Raw genomic sequence first — 24,896 nt, 5'->3', positions numbered from 1 at the left:
GAAGTTTAAGCACGGAAGGCGACTATTTCAGCCCATTGTGTCCGTGCCGGCCAACGAGGCTATCCAGCCTAATTCCACTTTCCAGCACTAGGTCCATAGCCCTGTAGGTTACGGCACTTCAGGTGCACATTCAAACACTTTTTTAAAATGTGGTGGTTTCTGCCTCTACCATTCTTTCAGGCAGTGAGTTCCAGACCCCCACAACCCTCTGCATGAAGAAACTTCCCCTAAAATCCCCTCTCAAGTTTCTACCAATTACTTTAAATTTATGCTCCCTGGTTGTTGACACCTCTGCTAAGGGAAATAGGCCCTTTCTATTCACAATATATAGGCCCCTCATAATTTTATACACCTTAATGAGGTCTCCCCTCAACATCCTCTGTTCCAAGGAAAACAAACTTAGCCTATCCAATTTGTCCTCAACTAAGATTCTCCACTCCCAGCAACATCCTCTTAAATCTCCTCTCTACCTTTTCCAGTGCAATCACATCCATCCTGTAATGTGGTGACCAGAACAGCACCCAGTACTCCAGCTGTGGCCTAACCAGTATTATACAGTTCAAGCATAACCTCCCCTGCTCTTGTATTCTGTTCCTTGGCTAATAAAGGCAAGCATTCCGTATGCCTTCTGAACCACCTTATCTACCTGGCCTGCTACCTTCAGGGATCTGTGGACAGCACTCCAAGGTCCTTTTGTTCCTCTACACTTTTCAGTGTCCTGCCATTTAATGTGTATTCCCTTGCCTTGTTAGCCCTCTACAAATGCATTACCTCACACTTTGGATTAAATTCCATTTGCCACTGTTCTGCCCACCTGACCAGGACATTGATATCTTCCTGCAGCTCGCAGCTTTCTTCTTCATCAACCACACAGCCGATTTTCGTGTCACCTGCAAACTTTTTAATCATAAACCCCCTATATTCAAGTCTAGATCATTGATGTATACTACAAAAAGCAAGAGACCTGGTACTGAGCCCTGCAGAACCCCACTGGAAACATCCTTCCAGTCACAAAAACACCCATCAACCATTACCCTTTGCTTCCTGCCTCTGAGCCAATTTTGGATCCAACTTGCCACTTTGCCCTGGATCCCATGGGCTTTTACTTTCGTGATCAGTCTGCCATGTGGGACCTTATCAAAAGCTTTGCTAAAATCCAAATACCTCTTTCTCTCCTTATTTCAATTAATTTTTCACACTCCTCGTTAGCAGTGTCTGTATCGCCACTCTCTTGTGAAAACAGACGCAAAGTATTCATTACAGATACCCACATCTTCCGCTTCCACATACTGCTTACCCTCCTGGTCTCTAATAGGCCGTACCCTTTCTTTAGTTATCCTCTTGCTCTTAATATTTATAAAACATCTTTGCATTTTCCTTGATTTTACTTGTCAAGAATTTTTCATGCTTTCTCTTTGCTTTCCTAATATCCTTTTTAATTTCACCCTGGATGTTCTATACTGCTCTAGAGATTCTGCAGTATTTAGCCCTTGATATCTGTCATCCGCTTCCCTTAGAAACATAGAAACATAGAAAATAGGTGCAGGGGTAGGCTCGAAGGGCCGAATGGCCTACTCCTGCACCTATTTTCTATGTTTCTAATCGGCCCTTCGAGCCTGCACCACCATTCAATAAGATCATGACTGATCATTCACCTCCGTATCCCTTTCCTGCTTTCTCTCCATACCCCTTGATCCCTTTAGCCGTAAGGGCCATATCTAACTCCCTCTTGAATATATCCAATGAACTGGCATCAACAATTCTCTGCGGTAGGAAATGCCACAGGTTCACAACTCTCTGGGTGAAGAATTTTCTCTTCATCTCGGTCCTAAATGGCTTACCCCTTATCCTTAGACTATGTCCCCTGGTTCTGGACTTCCCCAACATCGGGAACAATCTTCCTGCATTTAACCTGTCCAGTCCCGTCAGAATTTTATATGTTTCTTATGAGATCCCCACTCATCCTTCGAAACTCGAGTGAATACAGGTCCAGTTGATCCAATCTCTCCTCATATGTCAGTCCTGCCATCCCGGGAATCAGTCTGGTGAACCTTTGCTGCACTCCGTCAATAGCAAGAACGTCCTTCCTCAGATTAGGAAACCAAAACTGAACACAATATTCCAGGTGAGTCCTCACTAAGGCCCTGTACAACTGCAGTAGGACCTCCCTGCTCCTATACTCAAATCCCCTAGTCACGAAGGCCAACATACCATTTGCCGTCTTCACCGCCTGCTGAACCTGCATGCCAACTTTCAATGACTGATGTACCATGACACCCAGGTCTCGCTACACCTCTCCTTTTCCTAATCTGCCGCCATTCAGATAATATTCTGCCTTCGTGTTTTTGCCACCAAAGTGGATAACCTCACATTTATCCACATTATACTGCATTTGCCACGCGTTTGCCCACTCACCTAAGTTGTCCAAGTCACCCTGCAGCCTTTTAGCGTCCTCCTCACAGCTCACACTGTCACCCAGCTTAGTGTCATCTGCAAACTTGGAGATATTACGCTTAATTCCCTCATCCAAATCATTAATGTATATTGTAAATAGCTGGGGTCTCAGCACTGAGCACTGCGGTACCCCACTAGCCACTGCCTGCCATTCTGAAAAGGACCCATTTATCCCGACTCTCTGCTTCCTATCTGCCAACCAGTTCTCTATCCACGTCAGTACATTACCCCCAATACCATGTGCTTGTCAAAAGTCTTTTGAAAATCCAAATACACCACATCCACTGGTTCTCCCTTGTCTGCTCTACCAGTTACATCCTCAAATTCGAGAAAGATTTGTCAAGCAGGATTTCCCTTTCATAAATCCATGCAGACTTGGACCGATCTCGTCACTGCTTTCCAAATTTGCTGCTATTTCATTTTTAATAATTGATTCCAACATTTTCCCCACTACTGATGTCAAGCTATATAATTATTTATATATATATATATAGCAAGGTCTATAATTACCCGTTTTCTCTCTCGCTCCTTTCTTAAAAAGTGGTTGCATTAGCTACCCTCCAGTCCATAGGAACCGATCCAGAGTCGATAGACTGTTGGAAAATGATCACCAATGCATCCACTACTTCTAGGGCTACTTCCTTAATTATTCTGGGATACAGACTATCAGGCCCTGGGGATTTATCGGCCTTCAACCCCATCAATTTTCCTAACACAATTTCCTGCCTAATAAGGATTTCCTTCAGTTCCTCCTTCTCACTAGACCCTCGGTCCCCTAGTATTTCCGGAAGGTTATTTGTGTCTTCCTTCGTGAAGACAGAACCAAAGTATTTGTTTAACTGGTCCGCCATTTCTTTGTTCCCCATTATAAATTCCCCTGAATCTGACTGCAAGGGGACCTACATTTGTTTTCACTAATCTTTTTCTCTTCACATATCTATAGAAGCTTTTGCAGTCAGTTTTTATGTTCCCAGCAAGCTTCCTCTCATACTCTATTTTCCCCCTCCTAATTAAACACTTTGTCCTCCTCTGCTGTATTACAAAATTCTCCCAGTCCTGAGGTTTGCTGCTTTTTCTGGCCAATTTATATGCCTCTTCCTTGGATTTAACACTATCCTTAATTTCCCTTGTTAGCCACAGTTGAGCCACCTTCCCCGTTTTATTTTTACTCCAGACAAGGATGTACAATTGTTGAAGTTCATCCATGTGATCTTTAAGTATCATTTGCCAGTCTATTCTAGCCAATTCACGTCTCGTACCATCGAAGTTTTCTTTCCTTAGGTTCAGGATCCTAGTCACTGAATTAACTGTGTCACACTCCATCTTAATACAGAATTCTACCATATTATGGTCACTCTTCTCCAAGGGGCCTCGCACAACAAGATTGCTAATTAGTCCTTTCTCATTACACATTACCCAGTCTAGGATGGCCAGCCCTCTAGTTGGTTCCTCGACATATTGGTCTAGAAAACCATCCCTAATACATTCCAGGAAATGCTGCTCCACCGCATTGCTGCCAGTTTGGTTAGCCCAATCAATATGTAGATTAAAGTCGCCCATGATAACTTTATTGCACGCATCCCTAATTTCTTGTTTGTGCTGTCCCCAGCCTCTCTACTACTGTTTGGTGGTCTGTACACAACTCCCACTTGCGTTCTTGCGTTTCCTGCCCTGTGGTATTCCGTAGCTCCACCCATACCGATTCCACATCATCCAAGCCAATGTCCTTCCTTACTCTTTTCCTCTTTAACCAGCAGCGCCACCCCACCTTCTTTTCCATTCTGTCTATCCTTTCTAAATGTTGATACCCCTGGATGTTGAGTTCCCAGCCTTGGTCACCCTGGAGCCATGTCTCTGTGATGCCAATTACATCATATCCGTTAACTGCTATCTGCACAGTTAATTCGTCCACCTTATTCCGAATACTCCTCGCATTGAGGCATAGAGCCTTCAGGGTTGTCTTTTTAACATACTTTGTCCTTTTAGAATTTTGCTGTAATTTGGCCCTTTTTGCTTTTTTCCTTGGATTTCTCTGCCGTCCATTTTTACTTTTCCTCTTTCTATCTTTTGCTTCTGTCCCCATTCTACTTCCCTCTGTCTCCCTGCATAGGTTTCCATCCCCCTGCCATATTAGTTTAACCCCTCCCCAACAGCACTAGCAAACACTCCCCCATGGTCATTGGTTCCGGTCCTGCCCAGGTGCAGACCGTCCAGTTTATACTGAGCCCACCTTCCCCAGAACCGGTTCCAATGTCTCAGGAATTTGAATCCCTTCTGCACCACTCCTCAAGTCACGTATTCATCTGAGCTATCCTGCGATTCCTAATCTGACTAGCACGTGGCACTGGTAGCAGTCCTGAGATTACTACTTTTGAGGTCCTACTTTTTAATTTAGCTCCTAGCTCCCTAGATTCGTCTTGTCGGACCTCATCTCATTTTCTACCTGTATCGTTGGTACCTATATGCACCACAACAACTAGCTTGTTCACCCTCCCTTTTCAGAATGCCTTGCACCTGCTCCGAGACATCCTTGACCCTTGCACCAGGGAAGCAACATTCTATCCTGGAGTCTCGGTTGCGGCCGCAGAAACGTCTATCTATTCCCCTTACAATTGAATTCCCTACCATATAGCTCTGCCACTCTTTTTCCTGCCCTCCTGTGCAGCAGAGCCACCCACGGTGCCATGAACTTGGCAGCTGCTGCTCTCCCCTGATGAGTCATCCCCCTCAACAGTACCCAAAGCGGTGCATCTGTTTTTCAGGGGGATGACCGCGGGGGACCCCTGCACTTCCTTAATTCCACTGCTCTTTCTGTTGGTCACCCATCCCCTATTTGGCTGTGTACCCTTTACCTGCGGTGTGGCCAACTCACTAAACGTGCTATTCACGTAATTCTCAGCATTTTTCTTTATCCCATCCTGTATGTCCCTCGACATCCAGGGGGCTCTAGATTTGTTAATCCCACCCGTTTTCTTTTAAGGGCACATAGTTGGCCTGAACCCTCCGGATCTCCTCCTTGAATGCCTTCCACTGCTCTGACACTGATTTATCTTCAAGTAGCTGTTTCCATTATACTATGGCTAAATCACTTCTCGGCTTAGCAAAGTTAAAACTTTCCCCAATTTGAATCTTTTATTCCTGGTCTATCCTTGTCTTTTTCCATAACAACCTTAAATCTAACTGAATTACGGTCACTAGCACCCAAGTGCTCTCCCACTGATACCCCTTACACCTAACCAGCTTCATTCCCTAAAACTAAATCCAGAACCGCCCCCTCCCGTGTTGGGCTTGCTACATACTGGCTAAAAAGGTTCGCTTGAATATATTTTAGGAATTCCTCTATACCCTTCATCCTCTTCGTTGCACCTTCACTTATCTCTGTTTTATTAAATCTACTGTAATCGTCATTCCTCTAAACTTTGCTCCCATTCTTCTTGGCTCCACACATGTTGTACTGCCTGCTTTTCTTGCTCCTTGTGTCACTCTGCTGAAATCCAAATGCATTGCACATTATTCAACTTCAACCCGTTCTTTCCTTCCCAGGGCCTTCATGCTAGAACAACTTGTCTTCCTCAGTGATTCCTTCCTTCTGAAGTTTTCAAGACTTCAAAAACTAAGCTTTTGCCACTTAGTGATTACCTCTTGATTTGTTTTCTGTTTCATTCTTTTCAACCTTGATTGTGTCCTACATATTCTGTATTGTTACCTTTCATAGTTTTGTGAGAAAAGCTCAAGTCCTTTCGTTCTGTACTGAGATTGAGGATGCTTTATAGGATGACCAGTTTATATAGGCAGTTTTTATTATCAACGGGAATATAGGAACTTGTATTGGGGAAAAAAGCTGGCAGGGAAAGTGCCTGGCTATAATGCAGAACTTTTCAATAGATTTTATGGACATAATAAATGTAATACCAGAATATCTGATTAAATATTTTGGTATTTCATGGATGTGGTAATTTAATCAGTCCACTTCATTTGCATTTATTTAAAATGATACTAACAGAATAACGAAGAGCTATGAGATGTGGTTTTAATCCCACTTGCAGCGCTGACTGCAGCTCACTTGTGATATTGTGGTTCACAGTTTTTAAGAGGCAGCCATCTTCCAGATGTAAACCGCAGGGTTGTCTTTGTATAACCACTAGATCAGGGATGTTTAAGCTTTCTGCCTTCATGCCAAAGAGCATTGTAGCCCATATGTAAGATTTGAATTAGTGTTCCCATTAATATTCTCAAGATGTGAGTGAAAGCAGTTTAAGGTGTTCTGAGTTAGGATTTGTTCACAATGAAACATCAGTACTGTAGTAAGAACAATCTTTTCCACATTCCAGACCCATGAAGTTCAAACGAGTTAAATCAACAAGTTAAATATATAAACTTAAATAGAACTGTCTCTAGATCTTCCTAGGCTGGATTGCTGGAGTTTGTGCTGCAAATGGCCCATGGACCAGAGTTTCAATATGTTTCATGTCATTCCTTAGCTAGAATTATTTAGAGTTTTCGTGTAGTTTGAAATATTGCTACAGGTGACGAAAATGTATTTCAGGGACTCTGGTGGTGCGATGGTCAATTGTAGAATGCAGACTTTACTTCCAACTAACTGGCCTAATGAGGTTATTACAATCTTAGTCTACCAGTGCCTATTTCAATACACACTATATCATTTGGGTTTATTTGGAGCATAAATCCTTCCGGTAGTGCAGTAGAAAAGAGTAACATTTTAATCATAGAGGTCTATACCATAGCTCTGGCCCCTCGGTTGGTGATGAAATTCGAATGGTTTCGGAGAGTATTATGGAATTCTGTTTCTTTATTTTCAGGCGGAAGAAAGTTTTCTGGGCACTTTACTTACAAGAGGAGACTCTGCATATGTTTATTCTGGCAGTTCAGCAGCCAGACCAGAAGAAGGTAAATTAATTAATTTGTCCTTATGTAGTTGGATCAATTTATATTTGTGGAGCACCCATTTTTTAAAAAGTACGAAACTAATATATGATTTGTTAAAGTTGTTCCGCTTGAAAGGGAAAAATACCATTCCGTTAAATAAATTACTTCAAATACGTAGGGCAACTTGCCATGGGGGGGAGCAGGTAAATTTAGTATTGCTATTGGGAAATAATTCTTGAATGGGTTACCAGGAATGGTTAAGGCCTGGAGTCTGAACTTCGTTAAGAAACGATTAAATTCTGTAATGGGTACGCAACAATAAATAAAACATAAAACACTTCAGTCCTTATCTATTGTCTCGCTCCTCCCTATCTCTGTAACCTCCTCCAGCCCTGCAACCCTCGGATCTCTGCGCACCTTCAATTCTGGTCGATTTTCATTGATCCACCATTGGCGGCCGTGTCTTTAGATGCTTAGACCCTAAGAATGCCCTCCCTCAACTCCTCCACCTCTATACCTATAGCACTTCCTTTAAGGCGCTCCTTAAAACCTACCTGTTATGACCACCTGTCCTAATATCTCTTTGTGTGGTTCGGTGTCAAAATTTGTCTAATAATACTCCTGTGAACATTTAGATGAGATACTGAAAGGCTTCCAGGACCCATGGAAATGTACTCCTGTATGATTCAAGATTACAGTCAAGAGAAATTAATAAGACCCTTTGAACTAATCGCATTTTTTCTTGATTTCAGGTAAACTCTTTATCTTGTCTGATGGCATCTTATTTATTCATCCTCGCTCTGGGAGCATGACAATTTCGAAGAACCATATGGCTGCACTAAAGTATTATGATGGGGTAAGTGCCATTATCAGCCATGTTTCTTTTTAAATACATTAGTCAACTGCTGACTAAATCTCAGTGAAATTGTTCAGTATTGCATACAGTTCTGGTGGCATAATCCAAGGTGACCATCCAGGTCCTTGGGGCAGTGCACAGGAGAGCAGTAAGGCTGACCTTGTGTTGAAGGGAAAAGCTGTAAGAAATGACGTGTTAAAATAAAACTTCCTGTAACGGCAAGATGGGTGATGTACAAGGTACAATTGGCCATTTTGCCGATCTCTCCACTGCTAACTTACTCCAAAATGTCCTGGTTTTCTAATTGGAATATGCCGCAGTGAGCATATCGGCACATCAGAAGTGCAGTGGCCAATGTTTGCTACAATTCACTTCCGACTTGTTTCCTTCTCACATTTGATTTGTTTTCTTTTTAACATCAATTATTACAAAGCAAAGAAATATAAGTCCCGTGATCGATTTTGTATCGTAATGTCATTCCAACATTTGATGTTTTCAGAGAATGTCTACACGAAACAGGCAGTAAATACTTGAAATTGGCATATGTCGCCTGGTATATGTAATCCTGGTACCAGAATGCTTTGTGACCTGTCCACTAAAACCCCGTAAGCTCTGTTACCTCAAGTACATCCTATTAGGCACATAATCCACGTCAACCTTGCTACCAAATTGGTTTAGAAGGTGAAATTGTGTTGCCAGAGTAAATGAGTTAAATTGGACCAATTTAATAAAAAAAATTAGATGCTGTCATGGGAAGTTGGTATTCTAGAAGGATTAAATCAAAAGGGCTAAAGAGCCGCCTTCATCAAAATCTATAATTTCAGCAACACAAAATATTCCCTAGTGGGAATATCAGCTTGTACAGATTGTTCGCACTAGCTTTCACTGACCCACAGAGATTGTGTTTAATTTAGAAGTAGAGGGAAGGAGAGGAGGGTTGGGACTGATATTACATGCTGCACATTTGGAATGGGAGTGAAATATTGATAAACATGATTAGATGTTAAAAATGTTTAACTACTTTGGCATGTTTATTGACAAGGTTCATCATAAAAGCTTTTCAGAGAAATAGTCGTCTTGGCATAAAATCCCTTTTTGTCACTTCACACTTCACTTCCAATTGGATTCACTCCACGTGATTAAAAAGAAACGACTTAGCATACTGGATACAGCAAAGGCTATGGGCCCTGCCAACATTCCGGCTGTAGTGCTGAAACGCTGCAAAACCGACTCGCTTCTAGCCAAGCTGTTCCAGTACAGTTACAACACTGGCATCTACCCGAAAAAGTAGAAAATTGCCCAGGTATGTCCTGTCCACAAAAAGCAGGGCAAATCAAATCTGACCAATTCATGCCCCATCAGAATATTCTCAATCATCAGCAAAATGATGGAAGGTGTCATCAACAGTGCTATCAGGTGGCAGTCACTATCTCCAGCTGCATCATCGCTGACCTTTCCTCCATAAATTCAGAAGTGGAGATGTTTGCTGATGATTGCACAGTGTTCAGTTCCATTTGAAACTCCTCAGATAATGAAGCAGTCTGTGACCACTTGTAGCAAGACCTGGACAACATTCAGGCTTGAGCTGATAAGTGGCAAGTAACATTCGCGACTAGTGGCAAGTAACTTTCACGCCACACAAGTGCCAGGCAATTACCATCTCCAACAAGAGAGAGTCTAACTACAGTTCCTTGACAATCAATGACCATCAACGTCCTGGGAGTCACCATTGATTAGAAACCTAACTGGACCAGGCACGTAAATACTGTGGCTACACGAGCAGATCAGAGGCTGGGTCTTCTGCACCGAATGACTCGCCGCATGACTCCATAAAGTATTTCTACCATCTACAAGGCACAAGTCAGGAGTGTGATGGAGTAGTCTTCACTTGACTAGCTGAGTACAGCTCCAACAACACTCAAGAAGCTTGACACCATCTAGGGCAAAGCAGCCTGCTTGATCATCAGCCCATCTACCACCTTAAACATTTATTCCCTCCACTCACTGGCACAATTATGATTGCAGTGTGTACCATCTACAAGATGCACTGCAGACACTCCCAAGGCTTCTTTGACAGCACTTTCCAGATCTTTGACCTCTACCACCTAGAAGGACAAGGGCAGCGTATGGGAACACCACCACCTGCAAGTTCCCTTCCAAGCCACACACCATCCCGACATGGAAATATATCGCTGTTCCTTCATTGTTGCTGGGTCAGAATCCTTGAACTCTCTCCCTATCATGCACTTCTCTAGGGCAATTGGGGATGGGTAATAAATGCTGTCCTTGCCATCGACGCTCATTCCATGAATGAATATAATAATCGCTTGTCTTTTTTTTGGGCTAGCTGAAAATGACAACACCAGAAATCTGTTTTTGTTTTGTTTGTTTTTGATACAGAAATGCTAGTTTAATCCTTTTAAGTGGTTGAGGCTGTGCTGATCAAAGTTGCCTGTCTTTCTGATGCTTACAGCCCTGTTTGTATTACAGATTTATAGTATTAACCATTGTTCTTTTATCTCCGAAAATATATAATTACTGTAGACAACAAAGAAACTCTTGAAACTGAACATCTTTCATTATTCAGTTGTGTATGGGATATTTACCATTAATTACTTGCATTTCCTGATAGGCTCAGTGTCAGGGAACATCGAGCACAATGAAGAATTTTCCTGTAAACTCTTTAAAATAGATTATAGTCCAGGAGGATTGGTTTCCCTTGAAAAGAAAATGCAACTTTTATATTAAAAAGTTTTACATTTCTGCCTGTTTCCAAAATGGACCTGCCTAAATATTATGTAATGCAGAAGCGTGCGGCTACCCAAATACTTTGCATGCAATTGTTCTAAATTCGACAAATATTTTGGAACATCAAGTGAGTCACTCTTTTTAGACCAAGAGTGTAATCCACAATTGCACGAAAGCTCAGTTTATTTATAAAATATCAGATTTTGAATGTAATTTTTGCCATTTGTTTTACAAAATGGAAATATGTTGCTGTCCCTTTTCAAATATGTTCAAATAAAAATGCTATTCTGCAAGGTGGTACCACATATTTCCTCCAAGTGCTTCCCTTGACTCTGCTTAATTGATAGAATTCATACTGCTCAAATGGAAGATTGTTCATCCAAGACATGTATATAATCTAGGTCATTAAATATTGCCTTTTGGATGAGATACTAAAATAATGCATCATCTACCTATTCTGGTGGTTAAAGGTAATGCCTGTATCCTGCCCAAATTTCTCTTTCGGCCAATACCAACAAAATAAGAATACAGGCCATTCATCTAATTGCTGTTTATGGGATCTTTTGAGTTGATTGAAAAAGAATAAGGCACCGTTTAAATAGAAACAGAGAAATTTACAGCGCAGACGGAGGCCATCCCGGCCCATCATGTCCGCGCTGGCTGACAAAGAGCCACAGGTCCCTTGGTCAGCAGCCCTCTAAAGGTTACTTATAGACATAAAAACATAGAAAATAGGTGCAGGAGCAGGCCATTCGGCCCTTTGAGCCTGCACCACTATTCAATATGATCATGGCTGATCCTGCTTTCTCTCCATACACCTTGATCCCTTTAGCCGTGAGGGCCACATCTAACTCCCTTTTGAATATATCTAACGAACTGGCCTCAACAGATTTCTGTGGTAGAGAATTCCCCATGCTCACAACTCCGAGTGAAGATGTTTCTCCTCATCTCGGTCCTAAATGGCTTACCCCTTATCCTTAGACTGTGACCCCGGGTTCTGGACTTTCCCAACATCGGGAACATTCTTCCTGCATCTAACATGTCCCATCCCGTCAGAATTTTATGTTTCTTTGAGATCCCCTCTCATTACTTCCTTCCCTTTTGGATTCGTTCTCGGGTTCCCATCTCCCTGCCAGCCTTTCTCAACCTCATTGTACAGTTGCAGTTTCACTTTTTCTTGGCTTTGTAAGTCAGTGTTGATCAACTTTCAAGATCAATTTCAATGCTAAGAACTTGCAGTCACTGGTCCTGAGGTTTTTGTTAGATTAAAAACACTTGAATTGAGTTATCAATGCATAATGATAGGTTGGGGTTATGTGATAACTTCGGCTTTTTGTTTAATATAATCATAAGAACATAAGAAATAAGAGCAGGAGTAGGCCACATGACCCCTCGAGCCTGTTCCGCCATTCAATACGATCATGGCTGATCCGATCATGGGCTCGGGTCCACTTCCCTGCCTGCTCTCCATAACCCCTTATTCCCTTTAAGAAACTGTCTATTTCTGTCTTAAATGTATTCAACGTCCCAGCTTCCACAGCTCTGAGGCAGAAAATTCCGCACATCCACAACTCGCAGAGATTAAATTTCTCCTCATCTCAGTTTTAAATGGGAGGCCCCTTATTCTAAGATCATGCCCTCTAGTTCTAGTCTCCCCTATCAGTGGAAACATCCTCTCTACATCCATCTTGTCAAGCTCCCTCATAATCTTATACGTTTTGATAAGATCACCTCTCGTTCTTTTTAATTCCAACCTACTCAATCTTTCCTCAGAAGTCAACCCTCCTCATCTGAACCGTCTCTGAACTGCCTCCAAAGTAAGTGTATCCTTTCGTAAATATGGAAACCAAAACTGCACGCAGTATTCCAGGTGTGACCTCACCAATACCCCGTATAACTGTAGCAAGACTTCCCTGCTTTTATACTCCACCCCCTTTGTAATAAAGGCCAAGATTCCATTGGCCTTCCTGATCACTTGCTGTACCTGCATGCTAACCTTTTGTGTTTCATGCACAAGTACCCCCAGTTCCCGCTGTACTACGGCACTTTGCAATCTTTCTCCATTTAAATAATAACTTGCTCTTGGATTTTTTTCTGCCAAAGTGCGTGACCTCACACTTTCCAACATTATACTCCATCTGCCAAATTTTTGCCCACTCACTTAGCCTGTCTGTCCTTTTGCAGATTTTTTGTGTCCTCCTCACACATTGCTTTTCCTCCCATGTTTGTATCGTAAGCAAACTTGGCTATGTTACTCAGTCCCTTCTTCCAAGTCGTTAATATAGATTGTAAATCGTTGGGGTCCCAGCACTGATCCCTGCGGCACCCCACTGGTTACTGATTGCCAACCCGAGAATGAATCATTTATCTCTACTCTCTGTTTTCTGTTAGTTAGCCAATCCTCTATCCATGCTAATATATTATCCCCAACCCTGTCAACTTTTATCTTGTGCAGTAACCTTTTATGTGGCACCTTATCATCTTCAAGGGTTTACCTATAAAAAGCATTTAGCCTTTTGAGTAGAATTGTCATATCATAAAGTGGGGGCATTACATTTCCCTTGTACCCCTCCTGCTAGTCTGAGAAAAAGAAACGAAAGATTCCATTGTCTGGAGCGGTGAAGTATTACTGTGATCTATATGGATATAAAACTTAGTCGATCATTACAGTGCTGATGCATATCACAGATTTTCAGCTCAGAAATGGGCCATTCAAGTCTACCCTCACGTTTATCTCCACGTGAGCCACCTAATCCAATCCCACTTTGCTGTTCCTCTCTGATACACGTTAATGCTTTTCTTTTTCAAGCAACTATCTGATCCCCATTTGAGTTACTGAGTGCTGCTTCAAAAGTGATTTGAGCCAGAGAATTCCACATTCTGATTATCCTGAGTAAAAGCATTTTTTGAACCTCCCCTATTAATTTCTTTTGTGAAATCTTAAATTTGTACCCACTTGTAACTGTCTTTTTAATCAATCAAAATAATATCATTAATTACCTTTTCATAACTCATCATAATCTAGAAGGCCTTTCTCTAGCCATCCCGAAATGTTCTCGGCTATCCTGAAAAAGTCCGAATTAATTAAGTGTCTTTCATAACTGTAATTGTACATCACTGACTACATTCTAGTCATTCTGTTCTGCTTACCTTTTCTGTTGCTTTTACATACTGCAAAGAAACAAATTGGCCCAAATCCAACTAAAAGCTAACATTGAAGCTACTGGTGGTACTGCTCCCTGGTGCTCTCGACAACTTGATGTTGTCCATGTGTGATCCATCGGATTACAATGCCTGAATACCATATCTATGATGGTGGGGTGATTATTAGCAGATAGCCCATTAATAAAGCTTAATAATTCCCAGTGTATTTGCAGCTAGCTAAAAAGTAAAATTTAGCTGCTGTGTGATTATTGAAAATACAGCTGCTTTTGAGCAAGGTCCTGAGATTGAGTTACTGTCTTCAATACATGGCTCTCTCCACCTTTATCATTTAATATAATTATGTACAAAGTTGCACAAATTCTGATGACATTTGAATGATTTATGTAATACTGTTACATAACTAAACCTTGAACTTTTGTGTCGGCTATTTATAAGAGCTCTTTCAAAAAAAATATTAGTATTGAAAACCCAATAGCCAAATGTAAATGATGGTTTGAAAGATAGGCAGTTAACCTAGCAGTAGTGTAGTGGTTTATGCTGCTCCTTCCATGGGCCCCGACCCACACTTTGGCACAAGGAGTGTGCAGAGCGGCTGCTTTATTGTCGGTAGTCATCCTCCATCCATTCTACCGCCGAGATTTTACCTTACTATTGTGCGAAGGTGCTAATGGCTTGTGGGAGAGGTGTGGGGAGTAGAGGGGTGAGATGGCGGAAAGCCACAGCTAGTCCACCGCCAGCTCGGGTGGTCGCCTCTCGGTTGGATTCCTGGCGAAATGAGCGGTGCGGTGCCCGCCAAAAGGCAGAGTCCTTTGACCCCGCGAAGTGCGTGCTTCCCCCTCTGTGCGCCTTCCACTGTCCAACACTGCCTTCAGTGTGCCAGTGTAGCCTTCGGCCACCTGAGGAAGCAAGTGTTTGAAGACCGGGATCTCAAAACCGGCATCAAGATCATGGTCAACAGGACATTGGTGACACCTGCCCTCCTGGACTATGTACAGCAGGCACCTCAAAGCACTGCAGAAGTACCACTAACGCTGCCTCCGCAACATCCTGCCAATCCATTGCCAGGATAGGAGCACCAACGTCTGTGTTCTTGCTCAGGCCAACATGCCCAGCATTGGAGCATTGACCACGCTCGATTAGCTCCGATGGATGGGCCACCTTTTCCGCATGCTCGATACTAGACTCCCAAAACAACGCTCTACTCAGAGCTCCGACAGGGCAAGCGAGTCCCAGATGGGCAGAGGAAACGCTTCAAGGACACCCTCAAAGCCTCCTTCAAGTGCAACATCCCCACTGACACACAAGAATCTCTGGCCAAAGACTTCTTAAAGTGGAGGAGAAGCATCCGGGAAGATGCCGAACACCTTGAGCCTCTTCGCTGGGAGCATGCGGAAGTCAAGCACAAAGAGCGGAAGGAGTACGTGGCAACCCAAGCACCCCTCCCACCACAGTCTGCCCCACCTGTAGGTCCCGCATTGGTTTCTTCAGTCACCTGAGAACTCGTATATTCGTGTGGAAGCAAGTCATCCTCGACTCCGAGAGACTGGCTAAGAAGAAGTGCAGTGGTTATAGCACTGGGCTAACAATGGAGAGCTCATTAGTTTAAATTCCAGCATGGCCAATTGTGGCACCAGAAAAAATGACCATAAAAGCAGCAGGATTGTCGTTAAAACCCAGTTGATCTCTTATTGTCCTTCAGTGAAGGGAGGCTTGCACCCCTAATGAGTCTGGGTTATACATGGTTGACTCTTAATGTCTTCTGAAAACATTTAGCAAGCCACTTTGTTCTAAGAACAAGTCGCTAAGGTGGTCCATTGAACAATCAATGTGACCTTGGCAGTCACCCACAGGCTAAGAATAAATTAAAATTACATTTCAAAAAATGTCGTTCACCTAGAAAACTAGTTTTTAGCAAATTAACATCGCTGAAGTAAAGAGATTGTAACTAGGAAAAAGCAAACTAAAGTTAACAGTCCTACTAGTGCAATCACATCCTTCTATTATCCAGTAGGCCGGATGATGGAAGGATGTGATTGCACTAGAGAGGGTGCAGAGGAGATTTACGAGGATGTTGCCAGGACTGGAAAATTTTAGCTATGAGGAAAGATTGGATAGGCTGGGGTTGTTTTCCTTGGAACAGAGAAGGCTGAGGGGAGATTTAATTGAGGTGTATAAAATTTTGAGGGGCCTAGATAGAGTGGAAAGAAAGGACCTATTTCCATTAGCAGAGGGGTCAATAACCATAGATTTAAAGTAATTGGTAGAAGGTTTAGAGGGGATTTGAGGGGAAATTTCTTCACCCAGAGGGTGGTGGGGGCGGGGGGTGGGCTAGAACTCACTGCCTGAGAGGGTGGTTGAGGCAGAAACCCTCACCACATATTAAAAAGTACTTGGGTGTGCACTTAGAGCCATGACCTACATGGCTACGGACCAATTGCTGGGATAGGACTAGTAGCTCTTTTCCGACCGACACGGACACGATGGGCCAAATGGCGGTCTCCTGTGTCATAATTTTGTATGATGGAAAAAATCAACACGAAAGGATGTGATTTATTCTCTTGGTGTTTGGAGTACAAGCAGACTTAATTCAGTTAGTGCTAGCTGGTTCTGGAAATTGCAGAGAATATGCATTACAGTCCTATGTCAAGGACATTAATACATGTCTGTAGGTCGAACTAAAAGGTGTTCATTTGCTAATATGTGGAATGCAAAGTAATTTGTGTAATAAAAAATAAATTACATTTGTCCTTGCATATCTTGATGTGGTAAAAATTAGTATGCATATGTCAGAACAAAGGTAATTTAAAAATTGCAACTCATAACCTTAGAGTGGTTAACCATCTAATATAGTTAACAACTACACAGTATGTTTGTCCCAATACATTGAATAATCAGTGATTTCTGGAAAATAACACTTTAGTTAGCTATAGGAACACTAATAGAGAGAATTACATACACTCCATGCATTCAATAGACTTTCCTCTTTGACCAAGCTTTTGGTCATCTGCTCTAATTTCTCCTTGTGTGGCTAGGTGTCAAAATTTTTGTCTTGTAATACTCCTGTGAAGTGCCTTCGGACGTTTTACGACATTAAAGGTGCTATATAAATACAAGTGTTGTCATTACACTTGTTTTCCGACTGTAAAGCATACTAATTTAGCAGTGGAATGCCTTGCGCCCAAGTCGCTCAGGTGTTGGTCCCACTGCTAAATTCGTGGGACCATCTTTTAAGTGTTCTGGGTTGACACCTAAAACAGTTGATGGGCCTCTTGGATATGTAAATTAGGAGCCTAATGCTGGTTGACAAATTGGTCACCTCCTGAGCGGATCTGCCAAAGCAATAAGTTGTTTTTACACCATTCAATGGAGCTACGAGAAGCAGAACTGATTCCTTGACTCCAGAAGAGCTGGTTTGCCCCCTTGTATCCCGGTGAGCTAGGAAGCCTGAAATTGGTTTCTTCCATGGGGTGAGCAGCCCCTGGATGCACGATCATTGCTGGCAGCTTGTCCCGGGTACTCAGATGAGGCCCGAGAACAAATTTCCATTGATCCTGTAAACACAGGAGAATCATAGAAATTTACAGCACGGCTGACCAAGAACAATCCAGCCTAATCCCACTTTCCAGCTTTTGGTCTGCAGCCCTATAGGCTACGACACTTTTAAATGCGCATCCAAGTATCTTTTAAATGTGGTGAGGGTTTTCTGCTTTTACCACCCTTTCAGGCAGTGAATTCCAGACACCCACCACCCTCTGGGTGAAGACATTTTCCCTCGTATCTCCTCTAAACCTCCCCCCAATTACTTTAAATCTATGTCCCCTAGTTGTTGACCCCTCTGCCAACGGAAACAGGTTCTTCGTATAAACTCTATCCAGGCCCCTCATAATTTTATACACCTCAATCAGGTCTCCCTATAGACTCCACTGTTCCAAAGAAAACAGACCCAGCATCTCCAATCTTTACTCATAGCCAAAATTCTCCACTCCAGGCAACATTCTTGGAAATCTGCTCTGCACCCTTTCCAGTACAATCACATCTTTCCTGTAATGTGGTGACCAGAACTGCGCACAGTACTCCAACTGCGGCCTAACCAGTGTTTTATACAGTTAAAGCATAACCTCCTTGCTCTTGTGTTCCATATGCCTTCTTAACCACCTTATCTATCTGACCTGCAATGGCCACCACACATTTTTTAAAAAAAAATCCATGCACAGGCATCTTCCACCCTTCAGTATGTAGTTCGGGATCCGGAATATTAGGTCCTTCATTGAAACACCTGTGAACTCATCCCTTTTCGGCGTGGAAGCAGGTCATCCTCGTTTCGAGGGACTGCCTATGATGATGCTTCCTTCAGGGATCTGTGGACCTGCACTACCAAGGTCCTTTTGTTCCTCTACACTTTTCAGTGTCGCACCATTTAACGTGTATTCCCTTGCCTTGTTGGACCTCCCCAAATGCATTACCTTACATTTATCCAGTTTGAATTCCGTTTGCCACTGTTCTGCTGACCTGACCAGTACATTGATATCTTCCTGTAGTCCGCAGCTTTCTCCTTCATTATCAACCACACAGCCTATTTTAGTGTCATCTGCAAATGTTTTAATCATACCCCCAACATTCAAGTCCAAGTCATGGAAATATATACCACAAAAAGCAAGGGACCCAGCACTGAGCCCTGTGGAACCCCACTAGATACAGCCTACAGCCTTCCAGTCACAAAAACACCTATCAAGCATTACCCTTTGCTTTTTGCCTCTGAGCCAATTTAGGATCTAACTTTGCCCTGGATCCCATGGGCTTTTACTTTCGTGATCAGTCTGTCATGTGGGACCATTTCAAAAGCTTTTCTAAAATCCATATACACTGCATCCATATACATTGCCCTCATCGACCCTCCTGGTTACCTCTCCAAAATTAACTCAAGTTTGTCAGACACGACCTTCTCTTAACAAATCCATGCTGACTATAGTTGATTAATCCAATCATTTTCCCACCACTGAGATTAGGCTGACTGGCTTTTAACTACTCAGCCTGTCCCTTTCTCCCTTTTTAATTAAAGGTACAATATTAGCAGTTCTCCAGTCCTCTGGCACCACACCTGAAGCCAGAGATGATGAAAATGGGGATTTATCCACTTTTAAAGCTGCTAAGCCCCTTAATACTTCCCCTCTCACTATTTATCACGTCTAATATTTCGCACCTCCTCCTCCCTCAATACAAAGTTTGCATCGCCTCTCTTGAAAACAGATGCAAAGTATTCATTGAGAATCATTCCCACATCTTCTGCCTCCACACACAGGTATCGTTTATGGTCTAATAGGCTCCACCTTTTCTCTATCTTCTTGCTCTTAATGTATTTATAAAACATCTTTGGGTTTTTCCTGATTTTACTTGCCAACATTCTTTCATGCTCTCTCTTTGCTTTCCTGATATCTTTTTTTAATTGCACCCCTGCACTTCTTGTACTCCTCTAGATTTTCTGCAGTATTGAGTTCTCGGTCTCTGTCATAAGCTTTCCTCTTTCTTTATCCTACCCTGTATGTCCCTCGACATCTAGCGGGCTCTAGATTTGTTAGCCCCACCTTTTTTTTTAAAGGGAACATACTTGCTCTGTACCCTCAGGATCTCATCCTTGAATGTCCCCCACTGCTCTGACACTGATTTACCATCAAGTAGTCGTTTCTCGTCCACTTTGGCCAAATTCCATCTCCGCTCAGCAAAATTGGCTTTACCCCCAATTGAGAACTTTTATTCGTGGTCCACCTTTGTTCTTTTCTATAACTACCCTAAATCATACTGAATTATGATCACTAGCACCAAAATGCTTTCCCACTAATGCCCCTTCCGCCTGCCCCTCTTCATTCCCCAAAACCGCCCCTCCCTTGTTGGGCTTGTTACATACTGGCTGAAGAAGTTCTCCTGAATGCATTTTAGGAATGTGTTGGTTGTTTTGAAATTTTAAGAAAATTGTTTGTAGTAACATAACATAACATATATATAATATAAGAAATAGGAGTAGGCCATATGGCCCCTCGAACCTGTTCTGCCATTCAGTAAGATCATGGCTGATTTGATCATGGACTCGGCTCCACTTCCCCGCCTGCTCCCCATAACACCTTATCCCTTTATCATTTAAGAAACTGTCTATTTCTGTCTTAAATTTATTCAGTGTCAAGCTTCCACAGCTGAGGCAGCGAATTCCACAGATTTACAACCCTCAGAAGAAATTTCTCCTCATGTTTTAAATGGCCGGCCCATTATTCTAAGATCGTGCCCTCTAGTTCTAGTTTTCCCCATCAGTGGAAACATCCTCTCTGCATCCACCTTGTCAAGCCCCCTTGTAATCTTCTACATTTCGGTAAGATCACCTCTCATTCTTCTGAATTCCAATGAGTAGAAGCCCAACCTACTCAACCTTTCCTCATAAGTCAACCTCCTCATCTCTGGAATCAAGCAAGTGAACTTTCTCTGAACTGCCTCCAAAGCAAGTGTATCCTTTCGTAAATATGGAAACCAAAACTGCACGCAGTATTCCAGGTGTGGTCAATACCTTTTATATAGCTGTAGCAAGACTTCCCTGCTTTTATACTCCATCCCCTTTGCAATAAAGGCCAAGATTCCATTGGCCTTCCTGATCACTTGCTGTACCTGCATACTATCCTTTTGTGTTTCTTGCACAAGTACCCCCAGGTCCTGTGGCACTTTGCTATCTTTCTCCATTTAAATAATAACTTGCTCTTTGATTTTTTTTTTGCCAAGTGCATGACCTCACACTTTCCAACATTATACTCCATCTGCCAAATTTTTGTCCACTCACTTAGCCTGTCTATATCCTTTTGCAGATTTTTTGTGTCCTCCTCACACATTGCTTTTCCTCCCATCTTTGTATCGTTAACAAACTTGGCTACATTACACTCAGTCCCTTCTTCCAAGTTGTTAATATAGATTGTAAATAGTTGGGACCCAGCACTGATCCCTGTGGCACCCCACTAGTTACTGGTTGCCAACCAGAGAATTATCCCGACTCTCTGTTTTCTGTTAGTTAGCAAATTTTCTATCCATGCTAATATATTACCCTCAACCCCGTGAACTTTTATCTTTTATGTGGCACCTTGTCAAATGCCTTCTGGAAGTCCAAATACACCACATCCACTGGTTCCCCTTTATCCACCCTATTCGTTACATCTACAAAGAACTCTAGCACATTTGTCAAACATGACTTCCCCTTCATAAATCCATGCTGACTCTGCCTGACCGAATTTTGCTTCTCCAAATGTCCTGCTACTGCTTCTTTAATAATGCACTCCAACATTTTTCCAACCACAGATGTTAGGCTAAGTAGTTTATAGTTTCCTGCTTTTTGTCTGCCTCCTTTTTTAAATAGGGGCATTACATTTGCAGTTTTTCAGTCTGCTGTGACCTCCCCAGAATCCAGGGAATTTTGGTAAATTACAACCAATGCATCCACAATCCCTGCCGCTACTTCTCCTAAGATCCTAGAATGCAAATCATCAGGTCCAGGGGATTTATCTGCCTTTCGTCCCATTATCTTACTGAGTACCACCTCCTTAGTGATTGTGTTAAGTTCCTCCTCTCCTATAGCCCCTTGACTATCCACTGTCGGAATATTGTTTGTGTCCTCTACCGTAAAGACTGATACAAAATATTTGTTCAGAGTTTCTGCCATCTCCATGTTCCCCATTACTAATTCCCCGATATCATCCTCTAAGGGACCAACATTTACTTTAGCCACTTTTTTTTTTCCTTTTTTATATACCTATAGAAACTCTTGCTATCTGTTTTTATATTTTGTGCTAGTTTACTTTCATAGTCAATCTTCCTTAATCATTTTTTTAGTCGTTCTTTGCTGGCTTTTAAAAGCTTCCCAGTCTTCTGTTCTCCCACTAGTTTTGGCCATTTTGTATGCCCTTGTTTTTAATTGGATACCATCTTTTATTTCTTTAGTTAGCCACAGATGGCTATCTTTTCTCTTACACCCTTTCCTCCTCACTGGAATACATTTTTCTTGTTGTGAAATATCTCCTTAAATGTGCACCACTGTTCATCAACCGTCCTACACTTCAATCTCTTTTCCCAGGCCACTTACCCAACTTTGCCCTTATACCTTTATAGTATCCTCTATTTAAGCTTAGTATGCTGGTTAGAGATCCAATTTTCTCACCCTCCATCTGAATTTCAAATTCAATCATACTATGATCGCTCATTCCGAGGGGACCCTTTACTAGGCGATTGTTCATTAATCCTGTCTCATTACACAGGGCCAGATCTAAGATCGCCTGCCCCTGGTTGGTTCTGTGAAGTACTGTTCAAGGAACCTGTCCCATACCCACTCTGAGCTCCTCTAGGCTACCCTGCCAATTTGATTTGTCCAATCAATATGGAGGTTAAAATCACCCATGATTATTGCTGTTCCCTTTTTACAAGCCCCCACTATTTCCTCGTTTATGCTCCGACCAACAGAGTTGCTACTGTTAGGGGGGCTATAGACTACGCCCACCAGTGACTTTGTGTTTCAATACCTTTATCATTTGAGCCAATATCGTTTCTTAGTATTGCAGTGATTCTATCCTTTATCAATAGAGCTACCCCACCTCCTAATGATCAGTGAATTTACTCAACGACTGAGCCTCCACAACCCTCTGGAATAGAACATTCCAAAGACTATAATGAATATAAATATACTGTTTGAATACCTATTTAATAATGTAACAAATTAGTTTGTTGGGTTACATAAAAACATAGAAAATAGGTGCAGCAGTAGGCCATTCGGCCCTTCGAGCCTGCAACACCATTCAATAAGATCATCGCTGATTATTCCCTCAGTAACCCTTTCCTGCTTTCTCCATACCCTTTGATCCCCTTAGCCATAAGGGCCATATCTCACTCCCTCTGGAATATATCCAATGAACTGGCATCAACAACTCTCTGCGGCAGGGAATTCCACAGGTTAACAACTCTGAGTGAAGAAGTTTCTCCTCATCTCACTCCTAAATGGCCTACCCCTTATCCTAAGATTGTGTCCCCTGGTTCTGGACTTTCTCAACATTGGGAACATTCTATCCGCATATAACCTGTCCCGTCCCGTCAGAATCTCAAGTTTCTATGAGATCCCCTCTCATCCTTCTAAACTGCAATGTATAAATGCCCAGTTGATCCAGTCTCTCCTCATATGCCAGACCAGGTGAACCTTTGCTGCACTCTCTCAATAGCAAGAATGTCCTTCCTCAGATTAGGAGACCAAAACTGAACACAATATTCCAGGTGAGGCCTCACTAAGGCCCTGTACAACTGCAGTAGGACCTCCCTGCTCCCATACTCAAATCCCCTAGCTATGAAGGCCAACATACCATTTGCCACCTTCACTGTCTGCTGTACCTGTATGCCAACTTTCAATGACTGATGAACCATGACACCCAGGTCTTGTTGCACCTTCCCTTTTCCTAATCTGCCATTCAGATAATATTCTGTCTTTGCATTTTTGCCCCCAAAGTGGACAACCTCACATTTATCCACATTATACTGCATCTGCCATGCATTTGCCAAGTCACCCTGCAGCCTCTTAGCGTCCCCCTCGCAGCTCACACCGCCACTCAGTTTAGTGTCATCTGCAAACTTGGAGATATTACACTCAATTCCTTCAGCTAAATCATTGATGTATATTGTAAAGAGCTGGGGTCCCAGCACTGAGCCCTGCGGCACTCCACTAGTCACTGCCTGCCATTCTGAAAATAACCCGTTTATCCCGACTCTCTGCTTCCTTTCTGCCAACCAGTTCTCTATCCACGTCTGTATATTACCCCCAATACCATGTGCTTTGATTTTGCACACCAATTTCTTGTGGAACCTTGTCAAAAGCCTTTTGAAAGTCCAAATACACCACATCCACTGGTCTCCCTTGTCCACTCTACTAGTTACATCCTCTCAAAATTCCAGAAGATTTGTCGAGCATGATTTCCCCTTCGTAAATCCATGCTGACTTGGACCGATCCTGTCACTGCTTTCCAAATGCGCTGCTATTTCATCGTTAATAATTGATTTCAACATTTTCCCCACTACTGATGTCAGGCTAACCGGTCTATAATTACCTGCTTTCTCTCTCCCTCCCTTTTTTAAAAAAAAGTGGTGTTACATTAGCTACCCTCCAGTCCATAGGAACTGACCCAGAGTTGATAGACTGTTGGAAAATGATCACCAATGCATTCACTATTTCTCGGGCCACTTTCTTAAGTACTCTGAGATGCAGACCATCAGGCCCCAGGGATTTATCGACCTTGAATCCCATCAATTTCCCTAACACAATTTCCTGCCTGATAAGGATATCTTTCAGTTCCTACTTCTCACTAGATCCTCGGTCGCCTAGTAGTTCCGTAGGTTATTTGTGTCTTCCTTTGTGAAGACAGAACCAAAGTATTTGTTCAATTGGTCTGCCATTTCTTTGTTCCCCATTATAAATTCCCCTGAATCTGACTGCAAGGGACCTACGTTTGTTTTCACTAATCTTTTTCTCTTCACATATCTATAGAAGCTTTTGCAGTCAGTTTTTATGTTCCCGGCAAGCTTCTTCTCGTACTCTATTTTCCCCCTCTTAATTAAATCCTTTGTCCTCCTCTGCTGAATTCTAAATTTCTGCCAGTCCTCTGGTTTTCTGCTTTTTCTGGCCAATTTATATGTCTCTTCCTTGGATTTAACACTATCCTTAATTTTCTTTCTTAGTCACGGTTGAGCCACCTTCCCCGTTTTATTTTTACTCCAGACAGGGATGTAC

General features: G+C 42.5%; 1 protein-coding gene across 2 annotated transcripts in view; it reads left to right on the top strand.

Moving 5' to 3' along the window:
* Positions 1–24,896, top strand: part of dnaaf9 (dynein axonemal assembly factor 9) — a 188,772-nt gene that overhangs the window by 103,045 nt on the left and 60,831 nt on the right. For both annotated transcript variants that reach the window (XM_070866808.1, XM_070866807.1), the window contains 2 exons: positions 7,275–7,362; positions 8,094–8,197. In XM_070866808.1, coding sequence (XP_070722909.1) covers positions 7,275–7,362; positions 8,094–8,197 — 192 coding nt within the window. The remainder of the gene's footprint in view (positions 1–7,274; positions 7,363–8,093; positions 8,198–24,896) is intronic.

Source organism: Pristiophorus japonicus, chromosome 2 (assembly GCF_044704955.1).
Source record: "Pristiophorus japonicus isolate sPriJap1 chromosome 2, sPriJap1.hap1, whole genome shotgun sequence".
In the NCBI taxonomy this organism is placed as follows: Eukaryota; Metazoa; Chordata; class Chondrichthyes; family Pristiophoridae; genus Pristiophorus; species Pristiophorus japonicus.
The sequence above is the reverse complement of the archived record's forward strand: the minus strand, read 5'-3'. Positions and strand labels throughout refer to the sequence as shown.